Raw genomic sequence first — 20,212 nt, 5'->3', positions numbered from 1 at the left:
CAGTGTTTCCTGGAAAGAACGTTGCTTCCTCCCACAAGCGCTCATGTGAATCCTACACTCCCATGAACACCCATGCGAATCTTTAGGCGCGAGGCTTCCTTCCAGCCAGGATCACACTGTAAATCTGAAGCCCCAGAAACTTTGCTTAGTAAGAAAGGCCACGCGATGATGACCAGGTAGGCAGAGAGTTCAAGGCCTTCACAAATTCTTAAATTGAAAACAAAAGAGGAATTTCTGTATGCAGGAGTAGTGCGCACACAGAAGTATATTTATATTTTTAGTGGCAGAGCTGACCAGCTTGGGAATTCTTACTTGTTAGGCTCTTCGGGAAGCGTCTTAGTCTAGCCTGCCAGGAACCAACCTTCAAAAGAGGGAGCTCAGCACTCTACCCTGACTCAAAAACAAGAAGTTAAAAAAATTAACGGACTCTAAGTTCTATGGTAAGAATTGCCAGAGATGAGCTGACAGACGGACTTCGATGACGTCTTTCAGTGCTTGCTCTGCAGGGTGAGGACAGCGAGTGCTTCCTCTGGATTGGACAGAGTGATATGAAGTGTCCGTTATGTGCCAGACAGGCAAGCTTCAGGACATCCATTGTTTTATTTTATTATTGTTGTGCGTGAGTCTGAGTGGGCACACATATCACAGCACAGACATGCCACAATGTATGTATGTCACAGCACACGCATGCCACAGCACACACATGTAACAGCACATGCATGTTACATGCATGTCACAGCACATGCCTGGGGGAAGGGTGAGAGGTCAAGATTTAGGAATGGGTTTTCTCCTTCTAAAATAGGCTCAAATGATTGAACTCAAGTCATCAAGCTTATGTGGCATAATTTACTTCACCTACTGAACTTAATTGCTGGCCTGACATTGTTTTGGGGCTAAAACCCATTAGTCAATTCAATATTCATATGTAAAAGAACAAACCTCACTCAAACACCTTACACTGGTCCATATGGTAGATAATAGACCTTAATCAATTACCAAAGCACCAAAAGTTCTAAATATTTGTGGTCTTGGGTTGAGGGAAAAATGCCTCAGATTTCTCTCTCTCTCTCTCTCTCTCTCTCTCTGTCTGTGTCTCTCTCTGTCTGTGTCTCTCTGTCTCTGTCTCTGTCTGTCTCTCTCTGTCTCTGTCTCTCTCTGTCTCTGTCTCTGTCTCTCTCTCTCTCTCTCTCTCTCTCACACACACACACACACCCCAAATGAAAAAGATAGAAAAAAAGAAAGATCAATTCGTTTTGATAAAAGTTAAGAACTTGTATTAATAAAAACAATCAGGGAAACAAAGATAGAAGTCACAGGCCTGGGGAAAATGGAAAGTACACACTGTGAGGGGAGCCAGGGTACACTAGGAAGCCCACCACTGAGTTAGAAAGCAACAGCAGCAGCAGCAGCAGCAGCAGCAGCAGCAGCAGCAACAAGCTAGGCTTAGTTTTAAGCAGCTGCTCAGCAAGGTATATGAATGGCAAGTAAGATTCTCAGTGTCGTCAGTCACTGGGAACATGCAAATTGGGCAACTGAAGTGGATCCAGATGTAGGTGTAGGTGTAGGTGTAGATCCAGATCTAGCCTAGGCACACAGGTGTCTGAGGAGACGATTGGAGAAATCCTACACCTTGATTGTGATGGTTACAGGACTGCATAAGTTTGCTAAAACTTAGGGCTGCACATCAGAACGGGGTGGGGTTTTCCCAGCTGTGAATTGTGCCTGTGGTTAACAATAAGCACAGCGATAATGAGAAGCAACAGTAGAGACTCTCTAAGGGTGTTATCACCTCTGCCTGGCTGGCAGAGTAGTGTCAGGGACACAAGGGTGGACCTGGGTTTCTGGACGCTGAATTCTGGTCCCTGGACATTTCTAGCTGTAGTCTCCTTCCTCCTGGGTCCCGAAGCTAAGAGCTGCAGTTCAGGCCTCAGGGTCCACAGTACCCAGATTCTTTCTTACTGTTTGGTTGGTTGGCTATCTTTCCAGGACAACTCATGGACCTTCTCCTTGGTCTTCAAGAGCTCTACGTGAAGGCCATGCATGCATCTTCAATTCACCCCGCTCTTCTCCCTGGAACCTCGCTCTCTGGCCCTGGCGTTAACCACCTCCACGTGGCTCAATTAACTTCAGAACTTACTTTGTTCACTCAACCCATATTTACTAAACTCAAGCAGAGAGGTTGGCTCTGTGAACAGGAACCAAGAACGAATTCTGAGCAACTCCACGCTCGCTCAGGCCTTGCCCTTTTCTCAGCAGCGTGTTTACACTGCTCTCGTGATACACTGTGCTGTGCTACAGTCTACGGTGTCTCTGGGTCTGAGAACTCCTTGAGGACAGGGTCTTATTTCATCGAGATGTTAGAGGGCGGTGGTAGAAGGGAACACTTGTGAGGTCTGGGTTCAGCTCTATCACAGGCTGACTCTTAATTTGGACACTTTGAACTCCAGTTTTTTCCTCTCTGACATAGGCTTCCTATCACCAACGGTGCAGCATCACTGTGAGGACTGAGTAAGTGCAAGGTTCTGTGGTGTTAATTATCATTGCCCTTAATGTATATAGCATTGTGATGAGCTGCCCTGCACTCGCTACATGTAAGCATGTGGTAGCCACATGATACACATCCAGTGGATGGATAGAGAGAACCATGGAAGCCATCCCAGGTGGCCTTTTCTCTCTTACCTGGCTTCTTATAAGTCACATAGATATAGAGGAAGAGCTCAATGACATAGGTGATGACAGCCGCCCACCAGTTGATGACAAACATGACTGCACAGCACAAAATGGCTCCGAAGAGAGATACCCACATGTTGTAAATCCCATATGCCGGCCTCCATCCTGGGAGGAAACATAATATAGAAAGAAATTATACACATCAATGCTACTGTACTACTGTGTATTGTAAAAGTGCAGATAACACGTCTTCCTCTGGTGTAAAAACTGTAGGTTTTAGGTTCTGTGTCCTAGATCTTGACTGTTTTGTTGTTGTTGTTGTTGTTTTTTATGATCTTGGATCCCTGGTCTACAAAGACGGTTATTGTACCAAAGATGAAGCTGGGAACTCTGGGAAAGGTAAAGCATCTGTAAAGCAGACCCCCTGTGCTTCCTGTGAGTCCTGATTGTCCTCCCAAACTACCAAACCTCAATGGTGTAGAGCCAACACCATCAGGAACCTAAAGGGAGAGGGTACGCTGGAAAAAGTGGCTTCCTGTCTTCCCAAGAGCTGGTTATAACAGTGAGCTATGCTCCATTTGCAGAACCGTAGAGGCAGCCTACCTTACTATTATCCTAACTTCTTAGGATAATAATACAATAATAAGCAATGTTTGCTCCGTCAGAAGCAATAATCTTACAGAAGAGGAGACATTGTGCTATCTGTGGCCCTCTGAGCACATTAATATGTTCAGCATTATATTTTAAAGTGTCTGCCACAATTCCTATACACACAGATTCCTATGTTTTATTAAGTTAAAGAGCCTAGGAAACAATTCAGTCGTGGTGGGAAAACTGATCTGTAGAAACGTTTTTGGTCAGTGGGTTAATGCTACTTAAAATCTGGAGTCACTGAAACGCAGTGGAAGTCTGTCTAGAGGAGCAGTTCCCTCAATGACCACAAGGTGGAAACAGCACTCCAGGAACGCCATTAGAAGAGCCCGCCGAGCTCTTAGTTCTGCTTCCTTTTCAGAGGCAGAGGATGGAGGTCAGGTGGGTGGAGAGGGGTAGGGGTTTTGAGAGTCATTTTGGGGTTTGAGTAGACACACATGTGTCTTCCTGCATACTTCTTTAAAAAATATTTTTCTTCTTTTTTTTCTCTCTTTCCCATTATTCCTTTTCACACTTCTGATAACTGACGTGGGATTGTAGATTTGTGTTTAAAGACAAACCACACAAAACTAATTATCTTCGGTTATTTTCTGTGACCCAGTGGCCTTGTGTGGACACAGGCTCCTCAGCCTCTTTGCTAACAACAATGTCATCAAGGCTGAGGAGGGGGGCAAACTGTAAAGAATAGTTATTTAGTATCTTGGACTAAAGTCTTCCTAGTGAAGACTTTCTGAGAGTCAGATGATCCTCAGGTGACTTTCTGTAGGGGTCAGAAGGACAGTGGGAGCAGACAGGAGATGAAGGGTGATGAACTATAGGGCAGCTCTGTGGTGTGGAATTTAAATGATTTGAGGCCACAGCCCAGTTGTGTACTGACGCCCCTGGCGTGGCTCGGCAGTAGATCTGCATTGCCCACGTTCAGCAGGTAATTATGGGAACTGCTCATCCTTCTCTTCTGCACCATGGGCAGGAAACAAATTGATAGTGAGGAGGCCTCAAATATATACATTTATTCCACTCCTGTGGTCACTTTTGCCCTGGAAATAAATAGTGGTGTTTTTCTACTGCTGAAATAAATGTGGTTTCTCTTGCAATGAATAATTTATTGCCACAGGAGAAAATTGACTTTACGGTTGGTCAAAAAGGCCATTGCTCATATGATTCCTTTTCTATTTCGGAAGTCATCCCCCAACTCACCAAAATAAAGTGGATTACGCTGCCTACAAAGATATAAGAAAACATAAAAACACAGATTGAACACTTCTCACGGACTTATTTCATTTATCGAGACAAACTAACTGCTCGCTTAGGTTAATGTTTTCATTCCGGCTTACCTGGCGATTTGGCATACGAGGCATGGAAGCAGGAGAAATTAATAAGCGCATATGAGGCCAGGAAGAAGTTGGATATGATAGGTGCAATGACGTTCAGCTCGGCTGCAAGGGAAGCAGAACAGCGCTTGCTCAGACAGCGCATGCGCACATCTGAGCCGTGAAAAAGGGGGCCGGGCATGCTAAGGCCCGGAAGCTCAAGTTCTGGAAATTGAAATCATAGCTCGCTCGCATCTGTCAAAGTTTAAGAAGTTAGGTTTTCTTCGCCCCCTCTGAGGCTAATAGGTACTTCAGCCAAGGTTTTCATGGAGTGAGACTCAAGAAAACCCGCCAGTTAGAAAATGGACAGTCCAAACCTCTGTCTGTACAAGAGCCATACACATAAAGAACTCTACAGCAATTTCCCACGCACCAGATCCTGTATCCGTTGTCTGCTATGTAAACAGTCAACAGGCTCTGTAGAATGGAAAGCCATGTGCTTCTCAATGGTTTTAATGGAGATAATTTGATGTATACATTTTTAAAGTGGATTCTGTGATCATTTAAAGGCAGAAGAAGGGGGCTGGTAAGATGGCCCAGTAGGTAACGGATTGCTCAGCCAAATCACATGCACACACACATACACACGCAGACACACACAAACGCAATAAAACATTTAAATGCAGCAAAGGGCAACAGTTGGAAGTCTCAATTGTTATATTACAGGAATCTGTCTATATAAACTATTTTCATTTGATTTCTTAAAAACCTAACAAATTTAATTGGAGTTATATATAGTCCCTTTCCAACTTTATAGACATTGTATAAACCAAATAAGTTGTATTTGCTCCTAGAGTTTCACATTGAAGAACCCTTAGTTTTGGTCTTAAGGGAGAGCAAGGATTGTATAGCTGGCAAATATGACCATGTGGCTACTTCTAGATTTCTTGGGAGAGAAAACCAAATCACAGTTCAGGTAAATGATTTTCAAAAGTCTCAGTCTAGAGGGGACTTGAGGAGATTGTAAAATGCAGTTTCTAACTCAGCAAAATCTGGACTTCCAGAGACACCTTAGTGATTCTGAGAGGCTGGTCAAAGAGCTATACTTGAGGAAACACAGGTAGACACAATTCTGCTAGCTTTTAGACTAGTGCACAGAGCAGGATCTGTCATATTTAGAGCATATTGACTTGGAGGAAGAGTTCAGTTTTATTTGGCTGGATGGGCCTCTAATATTCAGGTTCAAAGAACAGACAGAAGGGTAGGTCCTCCCTCAGTTCCTCAAAGGCTCTCTTCACTAAACTTTCTCACGTTCCTTTAAGACAAACACTAGCATTCCCAGATGGAGTCTTAAGCATCAACCTGCTAATTTCTCAAATGTAGAGCAAAAGCCCAAGTAATCAGAAGAATCTTTGGCTTCCTGTAGTACAAGAAAGCTACACACCGATGAGAATGAATGCCATGGCTATCACAAAAGTGATAGTAGTACAAGAAAGCTACACACCGATGAGAATGAATGCCATGGCTATCACAAAAGTGATAGTAGTACAAGAAAGCTACACACCGATGAGAATGAATGCCATGGCTATCACAAAAGTGAGGAAGTACCCTCTCAGGGGCTCGTTGTTTTTCCCATAGCCCTTTGCGAAGAACTGAAGTCCTTTGAAGATGTTGTCCTTGCACAGAGCCTAATGGGAAAAAGAGAAGACATTTGTCATTTATTTGTGCGCACTTGTTTTCTCTAGGTGATTCGGAAAAGATTTGGGAAAGATTAAGCGACGCACAATTCGAGGCGCACGTTAGCACCGCGGCTCATCATTCTTTATATTATGGGAATCGATCTTGACCGTGTGGCGGGCACTGCATTTGAGCTAGATGCAAACATTAACGGTTGCAGAGAATGATGGAAAGTGATGGCTGGTGGGAACCACTATTTCAGCTGGTTTCGGAGGCAGGGAAGATGGCACACGCCTTCACGGCTGGATTACCTGGAATACTTTGGGTGCACTGACGAGGGAGGCTAGGGCCGAAGACAGTGTTGCCGAAAAGATCCCTGCGGTGATGAGGGGGCCGAACCCGGACACCATGCTCATGACCTCAAGAAGAGAGTGGTTTGAATTAGGCAGCTTACCCAACAGAGGTTTGAAGAGTTAACTCTTCTTCAACACAATTTCTTCCCTCTCCTTTTCCTGTGATTCTCTACTCTCTAATGCTTCCCAACCTGCTTCACCCTTGAATTTGTAACTCTTCTCTTTTCTTTTTTCTTTTTTTTAAAAAAGATTTATTTATTTATTATATATAAGTACACTGTAGCTGTCTTCAGACACACCAGAAGAGGGCATCAGAACTCTTTACAGATGGTTGTGAGCCACCATGTGGTTGCTGGGAATTGAACTCAGCACCTCTAGAAGAGCAGTCGGGTGCTCTTAACCACTGAGCCATCTCTCCAGCCCAACTCTTCTCTTTTCAAGATGAAATGACCCCTTTCTGTTATTTACCAAGCACTAGCTACCCCTCACAAAATATTAGAAAACACTGGAAAGACTAAAGAAGGAAGTTTTGTCTCTTTTCCCCCAAGGGTTTTCATAGCACCTACCCCTGTGTTCTCTGTAGCTCTGGTGGGAGGCAGTTCTACCCCAAAGAGTGTGGGGTTGACAAGGTGCAAGGAGGGGCTTGGCTGCCTTCCGACTTTTTTAAGGTATGGGCTTTTCTCCTACCAAAATGTTTCCAAACCTTTGCTTTTCTACTGCCCTTTAAACATAACTTTATTTTTTTTTTGGCATAATTGAAACATTATTTGCCTCAGAATAACAATGAGAAGGATACCAGCATTGATATGACCCTGGGAGCAGATTGTACGTTTGGGATGAGCCTGTCAGCTCGAGTCATACTTTGGATTAATGGTTTCAGCTGAGCCAATGCCCCTGTCGGTTGTTAAATGAGATGGATAAAGACTTCTTGGCCCATTTACTTCTTTCTCTCCTTACCAAGCACGTAGGACAATTAGTAAGCACTGTCCCCTACTTTTCCATGTTACTCGGCCTTCATTTCCCTTCAAATTTCTCCCTCACGATTGCTCCTGGCTCTGTCTCTTGCCTTAGATTTTTCTACTCTAAAGCCTGCACACAAAGTGCACACTCCAAGTTCTCGCTAGCCTGTGCCTCTCCTGTCCAGTATGGTTTCCCACACAGTTGACTGGAAGCTAGAAAACAACATGGCGCCCCTGTCCGAGTGACTTAAGTCACGCTGTCTATTGTCTCCCTGCAACAGCGCCTGTGAAGGGCAGATTCCCACCGCATAACACCTGCATGGCTTCTTTCCCTCCCATGACACCTGCTCCTTGCTTAATTCAAATCAGTATTTAATCAATTGCAGATCCAAAAGCTTCACTAGACTTGGTATTCTGAAAATGCAGACAACAGCGATAACTTCTCTCTCTCTCTCTCTCTCTCTCTCTCTCTCTCTCTCTCTCTCTCTCTCTCTCTCTCTCTCAAATTCATACCTGAAAATTGTTCATCAACCCATACTGGCATGGCTCATGCTGACATCTTGAGAAGTCGTAGCCCAGTCCGCAGGCTGCGGACCCATTGCAATTCATCCCAGAAACGACAGTGTCGTTCATGCTCCCAGTGGCGTCTCGGACCACACAGGCAGCTGAAGAAACAAGGATTATCTGTCATCCCCCGCCCCATGCCCATGCTCCTTTTCAGTGCTGGGGACAGAAGCAAGGGCTTTGCACTTGTTAGGCAAACACTGTAGCGCTGAGCTAAGTCCCTGAGCCCCAAGTCATCTTGTCATCTTGTCATCCCTTTGACAGAGTCCTGCTCTCTTAGGGTTTTGTATCGAAAATACGCTAAGTTGGCACAGAGTCTGAACATATGTATTCTAAGCCTGTGCATACAGTCAATCCTTTTTGGGACATGGTTGTTAGAGCCCCCAGCTTCTGAGGTCTGTGCACAGCATGGTTTTTTTTAATTAATTTATTCTCTCATATATTATATGCTGACTGCAGTTTCTCTCTCCTTCCCCATCTTTTCCTCCCAGTACCTTCTCCATTCCTCCCCATTCCTCCTCTTTTGCTTCCTTTCAGAAAAAGGCAGACACCCCCCCCCCCAAGGATATCAACCAAACATGACATATCAAGACATATAAGACTTGGTGCCTCCCTCATTTTGGATGCTAGACAAAGCAACCCAGTAAGAGGACAAGGGTCCCCAGATAGGCCAAAGCATCAGAAACAGCTCCTGCTCCCTCCACTAGGAGTCCCACAAAAACACTAAGCTATAGAGCTGTACCCTGTAAGCAGAGGGCCTGGGTGAGACCCATGCAGAACACCCTGGGTTTACAGCTGCTGCTCCCGCTGCCTTGTGTGGACCTTGTTCCCGAGGCTACCCTGTTGGAGGCTTGTGCAGAGGTTCTCTCATATTTTCTCATTTCTAACATGTGCAGTGCTTTGGCATAACATGTACACAGCTCATATACACCTTAGTTCTACTGGCCTCACGATTTTTAATAATTCTTCTTACCCAAGAGGCAATCAAGGGGGAAAAAAATCTCATAACTAAGAAATTGCAGCCTTATTTTCAACTAATTGCACACTTTTTAGAAACAGTTATAATTCTACTTTAGATGCAATTTTAAGAACCTTTTTTTGAGATTATAATGTAATTACATCATTTCTGCTTTCTCTTCCCTCCCTCTAAGCCCTCTCACCTGCCTTGTGCTTTTAAATTTATAGCCTCTTTATTTTTTTTTAAATTGTTGTTACATACTTGAGTGTGTCCGTGTACGTGGGTGTGCTCATGCATGCATTTCTAAACACACAAACACAACATGCTGTGTCTGTATACTGTTACTTGTCTATGTTTTCAGGGCTGACCATTTGATATCGGACCACCAATTAGCGTGCTCTTCCCCGGGGAGGACCGTTTCTTCTGCTCTCAGCGTTTCTTAGCTCCCTATAGTTCTTTGTGTAGGGTTGAGACCTTGAGATTTTCCACCCCCATCCATGTTGGCATGTCTTTTGGCGTCCTCCTCGTTCAAGTCATGTCTAAGTAATTCAATTGCTTTAATAATCAAGATAATATCTCCTGGTAAGATGGTTGAATGGTGTCTGCCTATGTGAACACTGGTGTAAAAGATAGAATACAAAATATTAGACTTTATCCCAAACAGGACTGTGAAGAAAGCGTTGGGAATCCATGAAATGAGGAAAGAAAAAGAGCTGAACACGGAAGCATCGATACACGGGAGGAAAAGAGCTGAACACCGACGCATCGCTGTACGGGACTCAAGCTAATGAGGGCTTTGGGCTTGTCCGGTGTGTGTGTGTGTGTGTGTGTGTGTGTGTGTGTGTGTGTGTGCGTGCGTGCGTGCGTGTGTGTGTGTGTGTGTGTGTGTGTGTGTGTGGTGGGGGGAGCTGCCTGTTCTTCATCGAGCTTTTGGAAGTGGTTTCTGAGTCCCGTTACCCAGCAGTGACGGGGCCTAACTGCGCAGATGCGGCTCTGGGGGGCTTGCTACTGTGGAGCGGTGCTGTAATAGCCTCCAGCTCTTTGTAGGTGAGCTGAACAAAATAACTAATAAGGCAATGTTTGGGATAAAATATTAATATTCCCTAAGTAACCATTAATATTAATGATGAGACAATCTGACTTCTTTCTATTTCATTAATTTCACACATTCGAATGTTTCCATTATTTTATACATAAGCATTGCCTGATGAGTATCTTTATGAATCAACTTTTCCTTCTAACTCTTAGAATTGTTTCTCCAGGGTTGATTCTCAGAAACAGAATTGTATCAAAAAACAAAGCATTTTTTTAGATTTGCTTATCCTCTTTATGTGTGTATATGCTTTGCCTGAATGTATTTATGTGTGCCATGTTTGTGCCTGGCCCCTGCAGAGGTCAGAAGAAGGCACTGGAGTCCCTAAAAAAATGGAGTCCTGGAGGGTTGGGAGTCACCATGCAGGTTCTGGGAACTGAACCTGGGTCCTTCTCATGAGCAACAAGTGTTCCTAAGAAGAAAATTATGTTACTTGGCAGAATATGGCTGGAACTAGAGAACATCATGCGCTAAGCAAAATAAGATAGACTTGGTGAGATGGAGATTGCAAGTTTTCTTTCAGATGAGAATCTAGATCTGAATCTGTGTGTTTTGCATACCTACACATATATGTAGATGTAGACATGTATATATGCCTACACATGCACATATACATGATGGGAAAGTAGAGGGGGAGGGAGTGTAGCAAATGGAGGGGGAGGGGGTAGAGAAAGTGCCATGGGGGCATGGGTGAGAAATGCAGTAATGTATATGAATAAGAAATGCAGTAATGTATATGAATAAGAAATGCAGTAATGTATATGAATAAGATAGCAAGGAAATGAAGCAAAGAAGAGACTCAATGTATATTTCAAATCTTTACTATACCTGTGAGTTTTTCTAACTGTAATCTCTGCCATTATGTATTTGATAGTTATTGAAGTATATGGATATACATGTAAACTATATATAAGGATTTAAAAAAAACTATATAAATGATAGGTTCTTTGTAAGCCAAATGCCAACTAATAAAGACGTTCATTTTGCTTTTTCACTCCACTGGCATGGTCTTTTATTACTACTACTCTTGAGAGCTCCCAAGGTGACTCATTAGTCTGAGGGTATGTTTTTCTTGCTTATGGTGCGAGAGGTCGCTGGTTCTAATCCTAGGTAAGCCTTTTCATTAGGACAGGCGCTAGAGACATGGTTCGGTCAGTGAAGTGCTCACCGCACATACATGAGCACCTTGATTTGAACCCTTAGAACCCATGTAAAGCTGAGCATGGTAGTTACGTGTCACACCTCCTGTGCTGGGATGGGAAGGGGAGGCGAGTGATTCTCTGCAAGACAGCAGGTCACCTAGACTGGTGTGCACAGCAGTAGGCAACAGAGACCCTGCTTTGATCCAGGGCGAAGGCCAGGACCTACGTGAGTCCTTTGATCTTCGTGAATTTCCTGGTATGCATGCCTCTACACTCACAAACACACATGCAAACAAACAAACATGTGGACGCACATATATCACAGATAGATGATAGATAGGTAGATATATAGGTAGGTGGATGAATGGATAGATGGATGGATGGATGGATGGATGGTTGGATAGAAACGGAATTATTTAAAAGATAGTTTAGGGGATGAGAATTACATATATTCTTCTGTCAATCATGGAACTCTCGATACATTTTATCACAGGCTTGAAAGGTGGCCTACTACCCTCTCTGTACACGTTGAACTTCTGCTGATTGTTAAGAAAAATTATCCACCTAGATTTTGCCTCTTTGTACTGGTCACTTTAGGTCCAACCATCTTTTTGGAACCACGTATTCTGTGACCTGCATAATAGATCTGTCCCAAGTCCTCAGATGCCAGGCCATGAGCCACTGTTAGCATTGATTCTCTGACAGGTCTTCATGGCCTGGCAAAGTACAGACACACAAACTGCTACCTGAAACTCAAAGAGCCTCTCAGATGAGCTCTGTAGCCACTCATTCCCTCAACTCTTCTATTCCTTAAGCATTCGCACGCTTGCCTAAAACCACATTTGGAAGACTCACCCTCAGGCGGCCTCAGTGTTATTCTTTAGCTGTTGATGTCCTAAGGCATCGAATCTGAAAATGCCTTCCTGTGTAGCTCAGCTCTGAATGCTACAGCGCAGTGAGTCACCTCACCAGGTTCCTCACGCAAGATACAGCAAGATCGGAGGCCATTTTAGCTTTCTGCTTTTTCAGTTTCTGTTTTCTTCTTCAGAAACCTATTTAAGTCACACAGACTCTCCCAATTTTTCTTACACTAAACAGAGGACTACTGGAGTTTACTCTTTGGTCAGATGGCCACCAGACTTCCATAGTTGTCTAACCTGGGCCCGCACTCCTCCCCATGCACTGAAGAGGGTTTCTTCTCTGCCTGTTGGAAAACAAACTCCTTCCTTCTACAGCATAAGCAAGCCCTGGCCCTCAGAGGAGGCGTGACTTCAGGCAGCAGGTGAAACAAAGCTTGCCTGTGAGCAGAAGGAGAAGGCACATGTGCACGCTCTGCACACAGGAGCATAGAGCTGGCTCCCACACTGCTAACAGCTGGGGCTTCTCTGAGTTCCTGGCAGTTGGTGTCAACGACACTTCCAAGTTGGCGATATTGTTGTGAATTCTCCATCTTTCATGACTTCCTTTGCCATGTTTGAGTTTGGGTTTTGTTCGATCTTTTTTTTTTTTTTTTCCTACTTTGCTCTGCCCTGGTTTCTCACTCACTTCACAAGGCAAGAGAACTGAGCGTTGGGGGTGATAGCTTTCTCAGTACTATCGTCAAGGGTGACAAGGCTGCATTCTAATTGCATCACCCCCTCCCCCAGATACAAACCCTTCAGTACTAAGAAAAGAAGTAAAGCTGGTGCCTTCAAAAAACAAACTTTCTCCTTACTTAGGTTCCTCTGAAATCATCAGACACAAAGAACCACTGGGCTCCTTGAAGTTCTGATAGCAGAGATGTTCCTCTCACCTACGCAAATAGCAACACCTATGTAGGCGACGGTGGTGATGAAAATGGCCAGCATGGTCCCTCTGGGGATGGCGTCCTGGGGATCCTGTGGGAAGAATACGAAGAGGAGAGAATACACTGAATGACGATCAGGATCAGAGAGCTGGGAGTTGTTTCTGTGTTTTCAAAATGTTAAACTACGCTCCCTAAGGCAAGGGCGAAAGAAATCATCTAGCAAAGGGCAAAGTGGACAGTCTTTGGGGACTGTCAGTTGTTTCCACTTTCCCGATGCTGTGGCCCTTTAATACGCTTCTTTGATGTTGTTTGTGGTGAACCCACAGCCGTAAAGTTACTAATTGTTACGTCATAAATGAGATTTTGCTACTGTTATGAATCATAATGTAAATAGCTGATGTGCAGCCCCCAAAGGGGTCATGACCCCCAGGTTCAGATCGTCTGGTTTAGGGTGAGCAATGGAATATAAAACCTGGTGCTGCCTATGAATGCACAGGGCTTACACCAGTCTGTACTAGATGGGGTCGTAGAGCTGAAAGGAAAAGTGCACACATGCCCCCCTTCCTAACCCAGAAGCAATCTCCCATTGATAGCCACTTGCAAATGAGAAATTAGTTTTTTTCCAAGGGGGTCTCACTGGGGAAACAAACCGCTCTCAAGGATAGGCCTAATGAGCAGCAGTAGATGGACGACCCAAAACCGTCTCGGCGGTGTCTTTGGGGTTCTTTGTCTTCTGATGTTAGGTCAGGAGTCTTGTTTGTTTGTTTTTGCCTTACAAACCCTTTATGTTTATATTATGGCTTCCAGTTTTGTGTTTTCATGGGATTCTTGTGTCTGTGAACATGTATATCTTTGTGTCTATATGAGTTTTGTGTGTGTGTGTGTGTGTGTGTGTGTGTGTGTGTGTTTGGTTATTCTGTTTGCTTTTGTTTTACCTTATTTCACTTTATTATTATGCCTCATTGCCTGTTGTCTTCTAAAAAGAGATGGAAAGAGAGTAAATCTGGGTGGGAGAAGGGATGGGGAGGAATTGGGAGAAGTAGGCAGAGGAGAAGCTGTAATCAGAATGTATCATATGAAAAGAATCTATTTTCAAATAAAAAAGAAAAGGAGAAAAGTAGTTCTATTTTTAATAAACAAATCCAAATGTTAAAAACAAAAACAAAAACAAATGAACAAGTGCTCAGGTAAAAGAGTTGAACTCCCATCCAAAGGGACACTACACAAGTACAACAGACCTCTGTTTCCTTGTGAATTGTATGCAGATTCATCAGACACAAACGTATCGGGCATTTTCACAATATCTAGGTGTATGTGTGTTTTATACTGAGCTTACACTTGTCTCTAATTAAAACAAACAATCAAAAAAAAATAAACCAACCAAATGAAAAGCCTTTCTGGCTGAGCAAAAAGGACCATCTACTAAATTCTCCAGTCTCTCAAAATTCTTCATTTTACAAGCTAAAGCCAAGCTTATGCCAGGGTGTGAGCTTGTCTCTTGCTTATCAATGTATAGACACACACGGAATCGAGTCCACATGATACTTAGTTTACCATATTCGATGTGACTTGGAAAAAGGACTGCTAAATTATATCAAGCCAACATCCAAGCAGCATATTGGATTATATTTAATTTTATTTATATACAAATATTTTTGTGCATGCTTTTCTTATACAGGGCAGGTACCGGGCATTCAAAAGGAGTCAATAAATACCAAATAGAGAAAAGTCAATTCCAGCAGACAATAGTCTCCTGGGGCAATCAATATAGGCAAACGAAGTTTGAGCATTGCTTTTTAAAACTTAAATATGATGATCAGGTCCATCGAAGACGTCATAATTGGTAAATGCAAATGCAAACACCACTGGAGATCACACTTAACCAAGCAAAACTGCCCTACATGGGTGTGACCAGCTCTGTGCAGCTACTAATCCACAAGCCACACACACACACACACACACACACACACACACACACACAAACACACACACACACACACACGCAGGCACATGCCCACTCCACACAAAAAATTCATGGGATCTGGGTGACATACCCAACTTCATTTGAGCATAACTGGGTATAAGGTGTTTTAACCTCATTTGCTGAGTCCAAGCCTCCTCTTCCACATCTACTATGTCATAAAATCAATCCAATAACGTGCAACCAGTGTTAAAGGAACAGAATGGAATAGAACGTATAATGGCTTATAGTAAAAGACGTCATTTCCATTGTTTCTAACTAAAAGCAGCTTTTTACTGCACGGGCTTAGTTCAGGCGAGACGTAAGATGAACTGACTAAGAACCTCGTTTTTAAGGAGTCTAAAGAAAGCACAATGTTTTCCACTTTAAAAGCCTGCCAGTAGCTTTTGGAAGCTTACATCAGTGAACTCTGATACTTTCCTAGGTAGAGAGAAAAAAAGGAGCTCATGACTACATTTCACTAAATGGGGAAAGGAGCTGAGCTGTTTTGAACGAGGTTTTGACTTTGACTTTTGTCATGACCTTTCTTCTGCCATTGCCTCTCTGATCAAGAATTTACCATGACGGTGGGTCACTAGTATAGCAAATACAAATGCCTTAACGCAGTCACTCAGCCAATATCTACTAAGACCATGATATCCCTGAAGATATACAATGGATCAACCTGAAGGCAAAGTCCTCACTTCCACAGTGTTTGATGCTCTCCAAAGAGCATCTTCCCAGCAGCTCCCTTTGAGTGAAGCCTGTGAGGCTCTCAGGTGTCATGCAAGAGCCTCCCTGCTGTCCTCAGGTTTCTCACACCAGACTCTGCTTGCTTTCTCTGCCCAGGATTGCCTTGTTCTTCCCCAGTAATCAACTTCCAGCCCTTTCCCTCAAGTTCCTCCTTGAAGGAACCAATCTTGGCCAACTGAAGAACTCTTTGTTCGGTATCTTTATTTTACAATTCCACTGATTGGTCCATGCATGTTTTTCACTTAATTCATATCTCCTGGTGACTCTTGCAAATACTCATCTTCAGAAATGTATTATCAATTGAGGTGAGATTTGTGTCTTCCTTTGTGTGTGTGAGGCAAAGCCAGTGTCCTTTTTACAGAAGAGACTCTTATTGTCTTCGAAGCCTTCTCCTTATAATACTGGAACCCCTCAGACTTACTGGGGTACGTAGTTGCTCTTCTCCAGAATGTGTTTTGTAGAATCCTATGAAGCTAGGTAAGGACATAGCAGACCAATGGGATATCAGCAGAAGTGACTCGTGCAAGCTGTCCTTTACAATTCCAGTTCCCTTCTTAGGAGGTAGAGTATGAACCAGGAAGTGATTAATCTTCTAGGACCTTAAAGATGAGAGTGAACCTCAAGGTAGAGGTGACACAGGATGTTCTCTGAGTCCCCTGGATACACTTTGAAGCAGTTTTTCTAAATTTTTTTGGATGGCCTATGATCGCCAACATATGTGTGCCAGAAACACAAAGTCCAATTTCGTTTTGGCTGTAGCTAGTGAGTGATCCTCTATAAAATATGGAAACCACTATCGCAGCTGAAACAACGGTCCCCATAGCCCTTAATGGAGAAGGCTAGGAAGCGAGGTCTAAGTGTCCATGTGGCTGGTTGTTGTTGGTTTTTTTTCTCCTCAAATGTCTTGAATTCTTATCCACTAAGATTTTTAAAGGGGAAGAAGGTGTGATTCTTACAACTCACTGAACTCTGTTCATTTTATTGGAAAATGACCTACTGTGAACACACTGTTTGTGGATGCCACTGAACATAGACCTCAGAACAGTACTATGTTGTTAGGAGGCCATATTTAGAATGAAAGGAGAGAGTGTGAGAAGGCTTATAAATAACCAGGAAGTCATGTAGAAACCTTCACTCTGGAGTCTCTAGGACCTGTCATGTTCTAAGTCATATTTAATTGGACAGCTTCTCATGCTCGAACCGCACTTCCACCACCAGGGCCTCAGAGCAGAGGAAACTACATACATACCTCCAGGTCTCCAGAGATGTTGGCACCAGCAAGAATCCCAGTAGCAGCTGGGAAAAAGATAGCAAAGACCGAGAAGAAGCCTTCTCCCTCTGTGAAGCTTGGCCCAAAGTTTTCCGCAAATATAGATGCTGAAATAGAAGTGAGTGGAACATCACTGTGTTGGGTTTTCCACATAGTAGGATCTTACACTCTTGACTTCTGTATTTCTAAGGAGAAATCGATCCTGAGAATTGCAGCAGAGTCAACTTGAAACTGTTGTTCATTCTTTCCTGAATACTGAGGTATCTATCATTGTGGGTACACATTTAAGTCTTAGACATCTAGACAGAGCTTTGAAAAAGTCATTAGAAACCATGCTTGTGGGCTGGAGAGATGGCTCAGCGGTTAAGAGCACTGACTGCTCTTCTAGAAGTCCTGAGTTCAAATCCCAGCAACCTCATGGTGGCTCACAACCATCTGTAATGGGATCTGATGCCCTCTTCTGGTGTGTCTGAAGACTGCTACTATGTACTTATATATAATAAATAAGTCTTAAAAAAAAAAGAAACCATGCTTGTTTGTCTTTTTGAGTACAAAAGAAATGGAAAAGGGTAAGAAATTCTTGCAGAAGGAAAAATCAGTCTCCTCCAGCAGAATCTCACTGGGCATACAAACCCCCATGAGAATCCCCATGTGGCACAGTAGCCAACACAAAGGAAACTCAACATTATTTTTTAAAGACTTTTTATCTCATATTGCTTTGTTTGGACTTTTTTATTCTTGGTCTTGCTTTCTTTTGCTTGAATATTATGGGTTTCCCATTTTGTGTTTGAATGTTTTTCGTTTGGTTGTGTTTTGAGGCTGGGTTCCTGTGTGAAACCTTGGCTGTCTTGGAACTCTGTAGACCAGGTTAGCCTCTGCCTGCCTCTGCCTCCTGCGGGCTTGGATTAAAGGTGAGTGCCTGCCTCTGCCTCCTGTGGGCTTAGATTAAAGGTGAGTGCCACCACTGCCCCACTGGATTTTGTTTAGTATAAATGTGTATGTGTGTCTCTAATTAGTTTTTTTGTTTTTATTTTGTTTGTCTGTTTATCTCCCTGTTTTCTAAAAAGACAGAGAAAGAGAAGGCATGAAGTTCTGCCTGTAGGGAGAGCGATAGGACTAGGGAGGAGTCGTGGGAGGGAACACCATAATCAGAGTACATTGTCTGAAAACAATTTATATTAAAATACATAAAATTGAGTAAATATGCCAAAACGCCATAATTCTTGTAGGAGCATGTTAGCTCCTTCACAAATATACGGCCCAAACTTACCTACCCCTCATAGCCACATACTCAAGTCCATGTGTCTTTAAACAACCTGCCTTTCTAGACCTTCCACAAACTGTAGGGAAGAGTGGGAGGGAGGCTGCACAGCAGACAGGCCCCTAGTCTTCTACTCTCTCAGCTCTTCCTTCCAGAGTTCAGACCTTAGTCCTTCTACCAAATTCTCAGAGAACAGGACCGTGGTGAGGCAACCAACACCCCTGGAGGCTGTCACTAAGTCCCCTAGATGAAAAGGAAGCAATCTTGAGGAAAGGCAGAAAGGAGAGAAAGAGGAAGAAACTGGAGAAAGAAAGGAGTGAGAGATGAGAAAAAGGAGGAAAGAAAGTTGAAAACATCAGAAGATGCAAAGTGGGCGGGCGGGTAGGAAAGAAAGAACAGCAAAACCGGAAGAAATCAAATAACCACGGCAGAGAAAAGCAAATAAAAGAACCACATGGCTTTAAAAATGGCGAAGGAGTCACCGGTACTGACAACTGAGTACGAAATGAAGATATGAAGATGTAGATGCAAATGATATACATGTATGTATATATTTATGTACATGTATATGATGCATATGTAGACGATGTAAATGTATGTGACATATATGTATATGTTTATGTACATGTATATGATGCATTTGTAGATTATGTATATGTATGTGACATATATGCATATGTACATGTATATGATGCACACCTCAGCTATGTGCTCTTGAGTAAGCTAGGGTAGAAAGTAAGAAAGCAGGAGAAGCAGAAAAGGGGAGAAAAAGGTCAAATATGCTGTGGGGGAGACCACAAGGAGAGGCACAAGTAATTCACCCATAACTTGTTTTTAATGGATGCGTTTTCTTTGTATGCGGGTACGTATACTGTGTGACTGCCTGATGCCTCCAGAGGCCAGAAAAGGGTGCTAGATCCTGTAGAACTGGAGTTACAGAGGTTGTGTGTGAGCTGCTGTGAAAGGCTGAGCATTCTCACCAGTCTCCTAACCCAGAGTGCTTGAAAGCTTGACAGTGGTTCTTGGCAGGCTATGTCCAGCAAGGTTGGATGCTACAAAGTCCCAGGAAGATGAGAGGACTTGATTTAACATTAGTGTTCTTCAGTGGTTGACCATCGTTTCCAGCTCCAGGTTTCCCTTCCCTACAGGTAGCTTCTAGTCTTACTATTTAACCCTCTAGTGACCACCCAATATTCAAGGATTTACAAGAGACTTTCACACATTCAGTTGAAAAAGATTGACTTATCAAAATTACTTCTAAACTTTAAATGCTTTACACATTTACTTTAAACTGTCCTCAGGATGTCGTCATTATTCATTTAGTGGGAAAATCTAAGAACCAAACAGGAAATGTGAAACCTGTTCAGCTGATGATCAAGAGTCAAGACCCAACCCAACACAGTCTCCTGAATCCAGTTCTAGGTCCCTTCCTGATCACACTGGAATTCTGGTGGCTGCGGATGGCATGAGTAAGGTAGTAGTGGGCAGAATGGTATAGGCACATTTACTGAGTGGCGGCTGACTGGCTGGTCACACTTACCTTGGTAGTTGAAGAAGCCTCTGGATTTCTTCTCGTTGTTGGATGGGATGACAGTTCCAATGAAGAAGTTTGCGATAGCAATGAGTAGAATGACCAGGAGAATCACTTGAGCCTGTGACACCACAGGGAAGGGGACAACTTAGAAGCAACAATGATACTGACTATTTGAGTCTGGGCATTCTCATTGCACAGGTGAAGCTTAATATATTGCCCTCCTCTCTGCTCAGCAAGTGAGGGTGAAACCTGGGTCTCCAGTGTGGGGTGC

At 43.4% G+C, this 20,212-nt stretch overlaps 1 protein-coding gene across 5 annotated transcripts in view; it reads right to left on the bottom strand.

Annotated features, from left to right (window-relative positions):
- The window catches only part of Slc12a1 (solute carrier family 12 member 1), a 76,583-nt gene that overhangs the window by 37,706 nt on the left and 18,665 nt on the right, over positions 1 to 20,212 (bottom strand). For all 5 annotated transcript variants that reach the window (NR_073053.1, NM_001270617.1, NM_001270618.1 and 2 more), the window contains 8 exon segments: positions 2,680 to 2,835; positions 4,656 to 4,757; positions 6,196 to 6,319; positions 6,620 to 6,727; positions 8,134 to 8,285; positions 13,170 to 13,254; positions 17,126 to 17,253; positions 19,948 to 20,059. Coding sequence is in view for 4 of the 5 variants with exons in the window: in NM_001270617.1 (NP_001257546.1) it covers positions 2,680 to 2,835; positions 4,656 to 4,757; positions 6,196 to 6,319; positions 6,620 to 6,727; positions 8,134 to 8,285; positions 13,170 to 13,254; positions 17,126 to 17,253; positions 19,948 to 20,059 (967 nt within the window). In the remaining variant the exon portion in view is untranslated.

This window comes from Rattus norvegicus, chromosome 3 (assembly GCF_021556685.1).
Source record: "Rattus norvegicus strain SHRSP/BbbUtx chromosome 3, alternate assembly SHRSP_T2T, whole genome shotgun sequence".
NCBI classification, from domain to species: domain Eukaryota; kingdom Metazoa; phylum Chordata; class Mammalia; order Rodentia; family Muridae; genus Rattus; species Rattus norvegicus.
The sequence above is the reverse complement of the archived record's forward strand: the minus strand, read 5'-3'. Positions and strand labels throughout refer to the sequence as shown.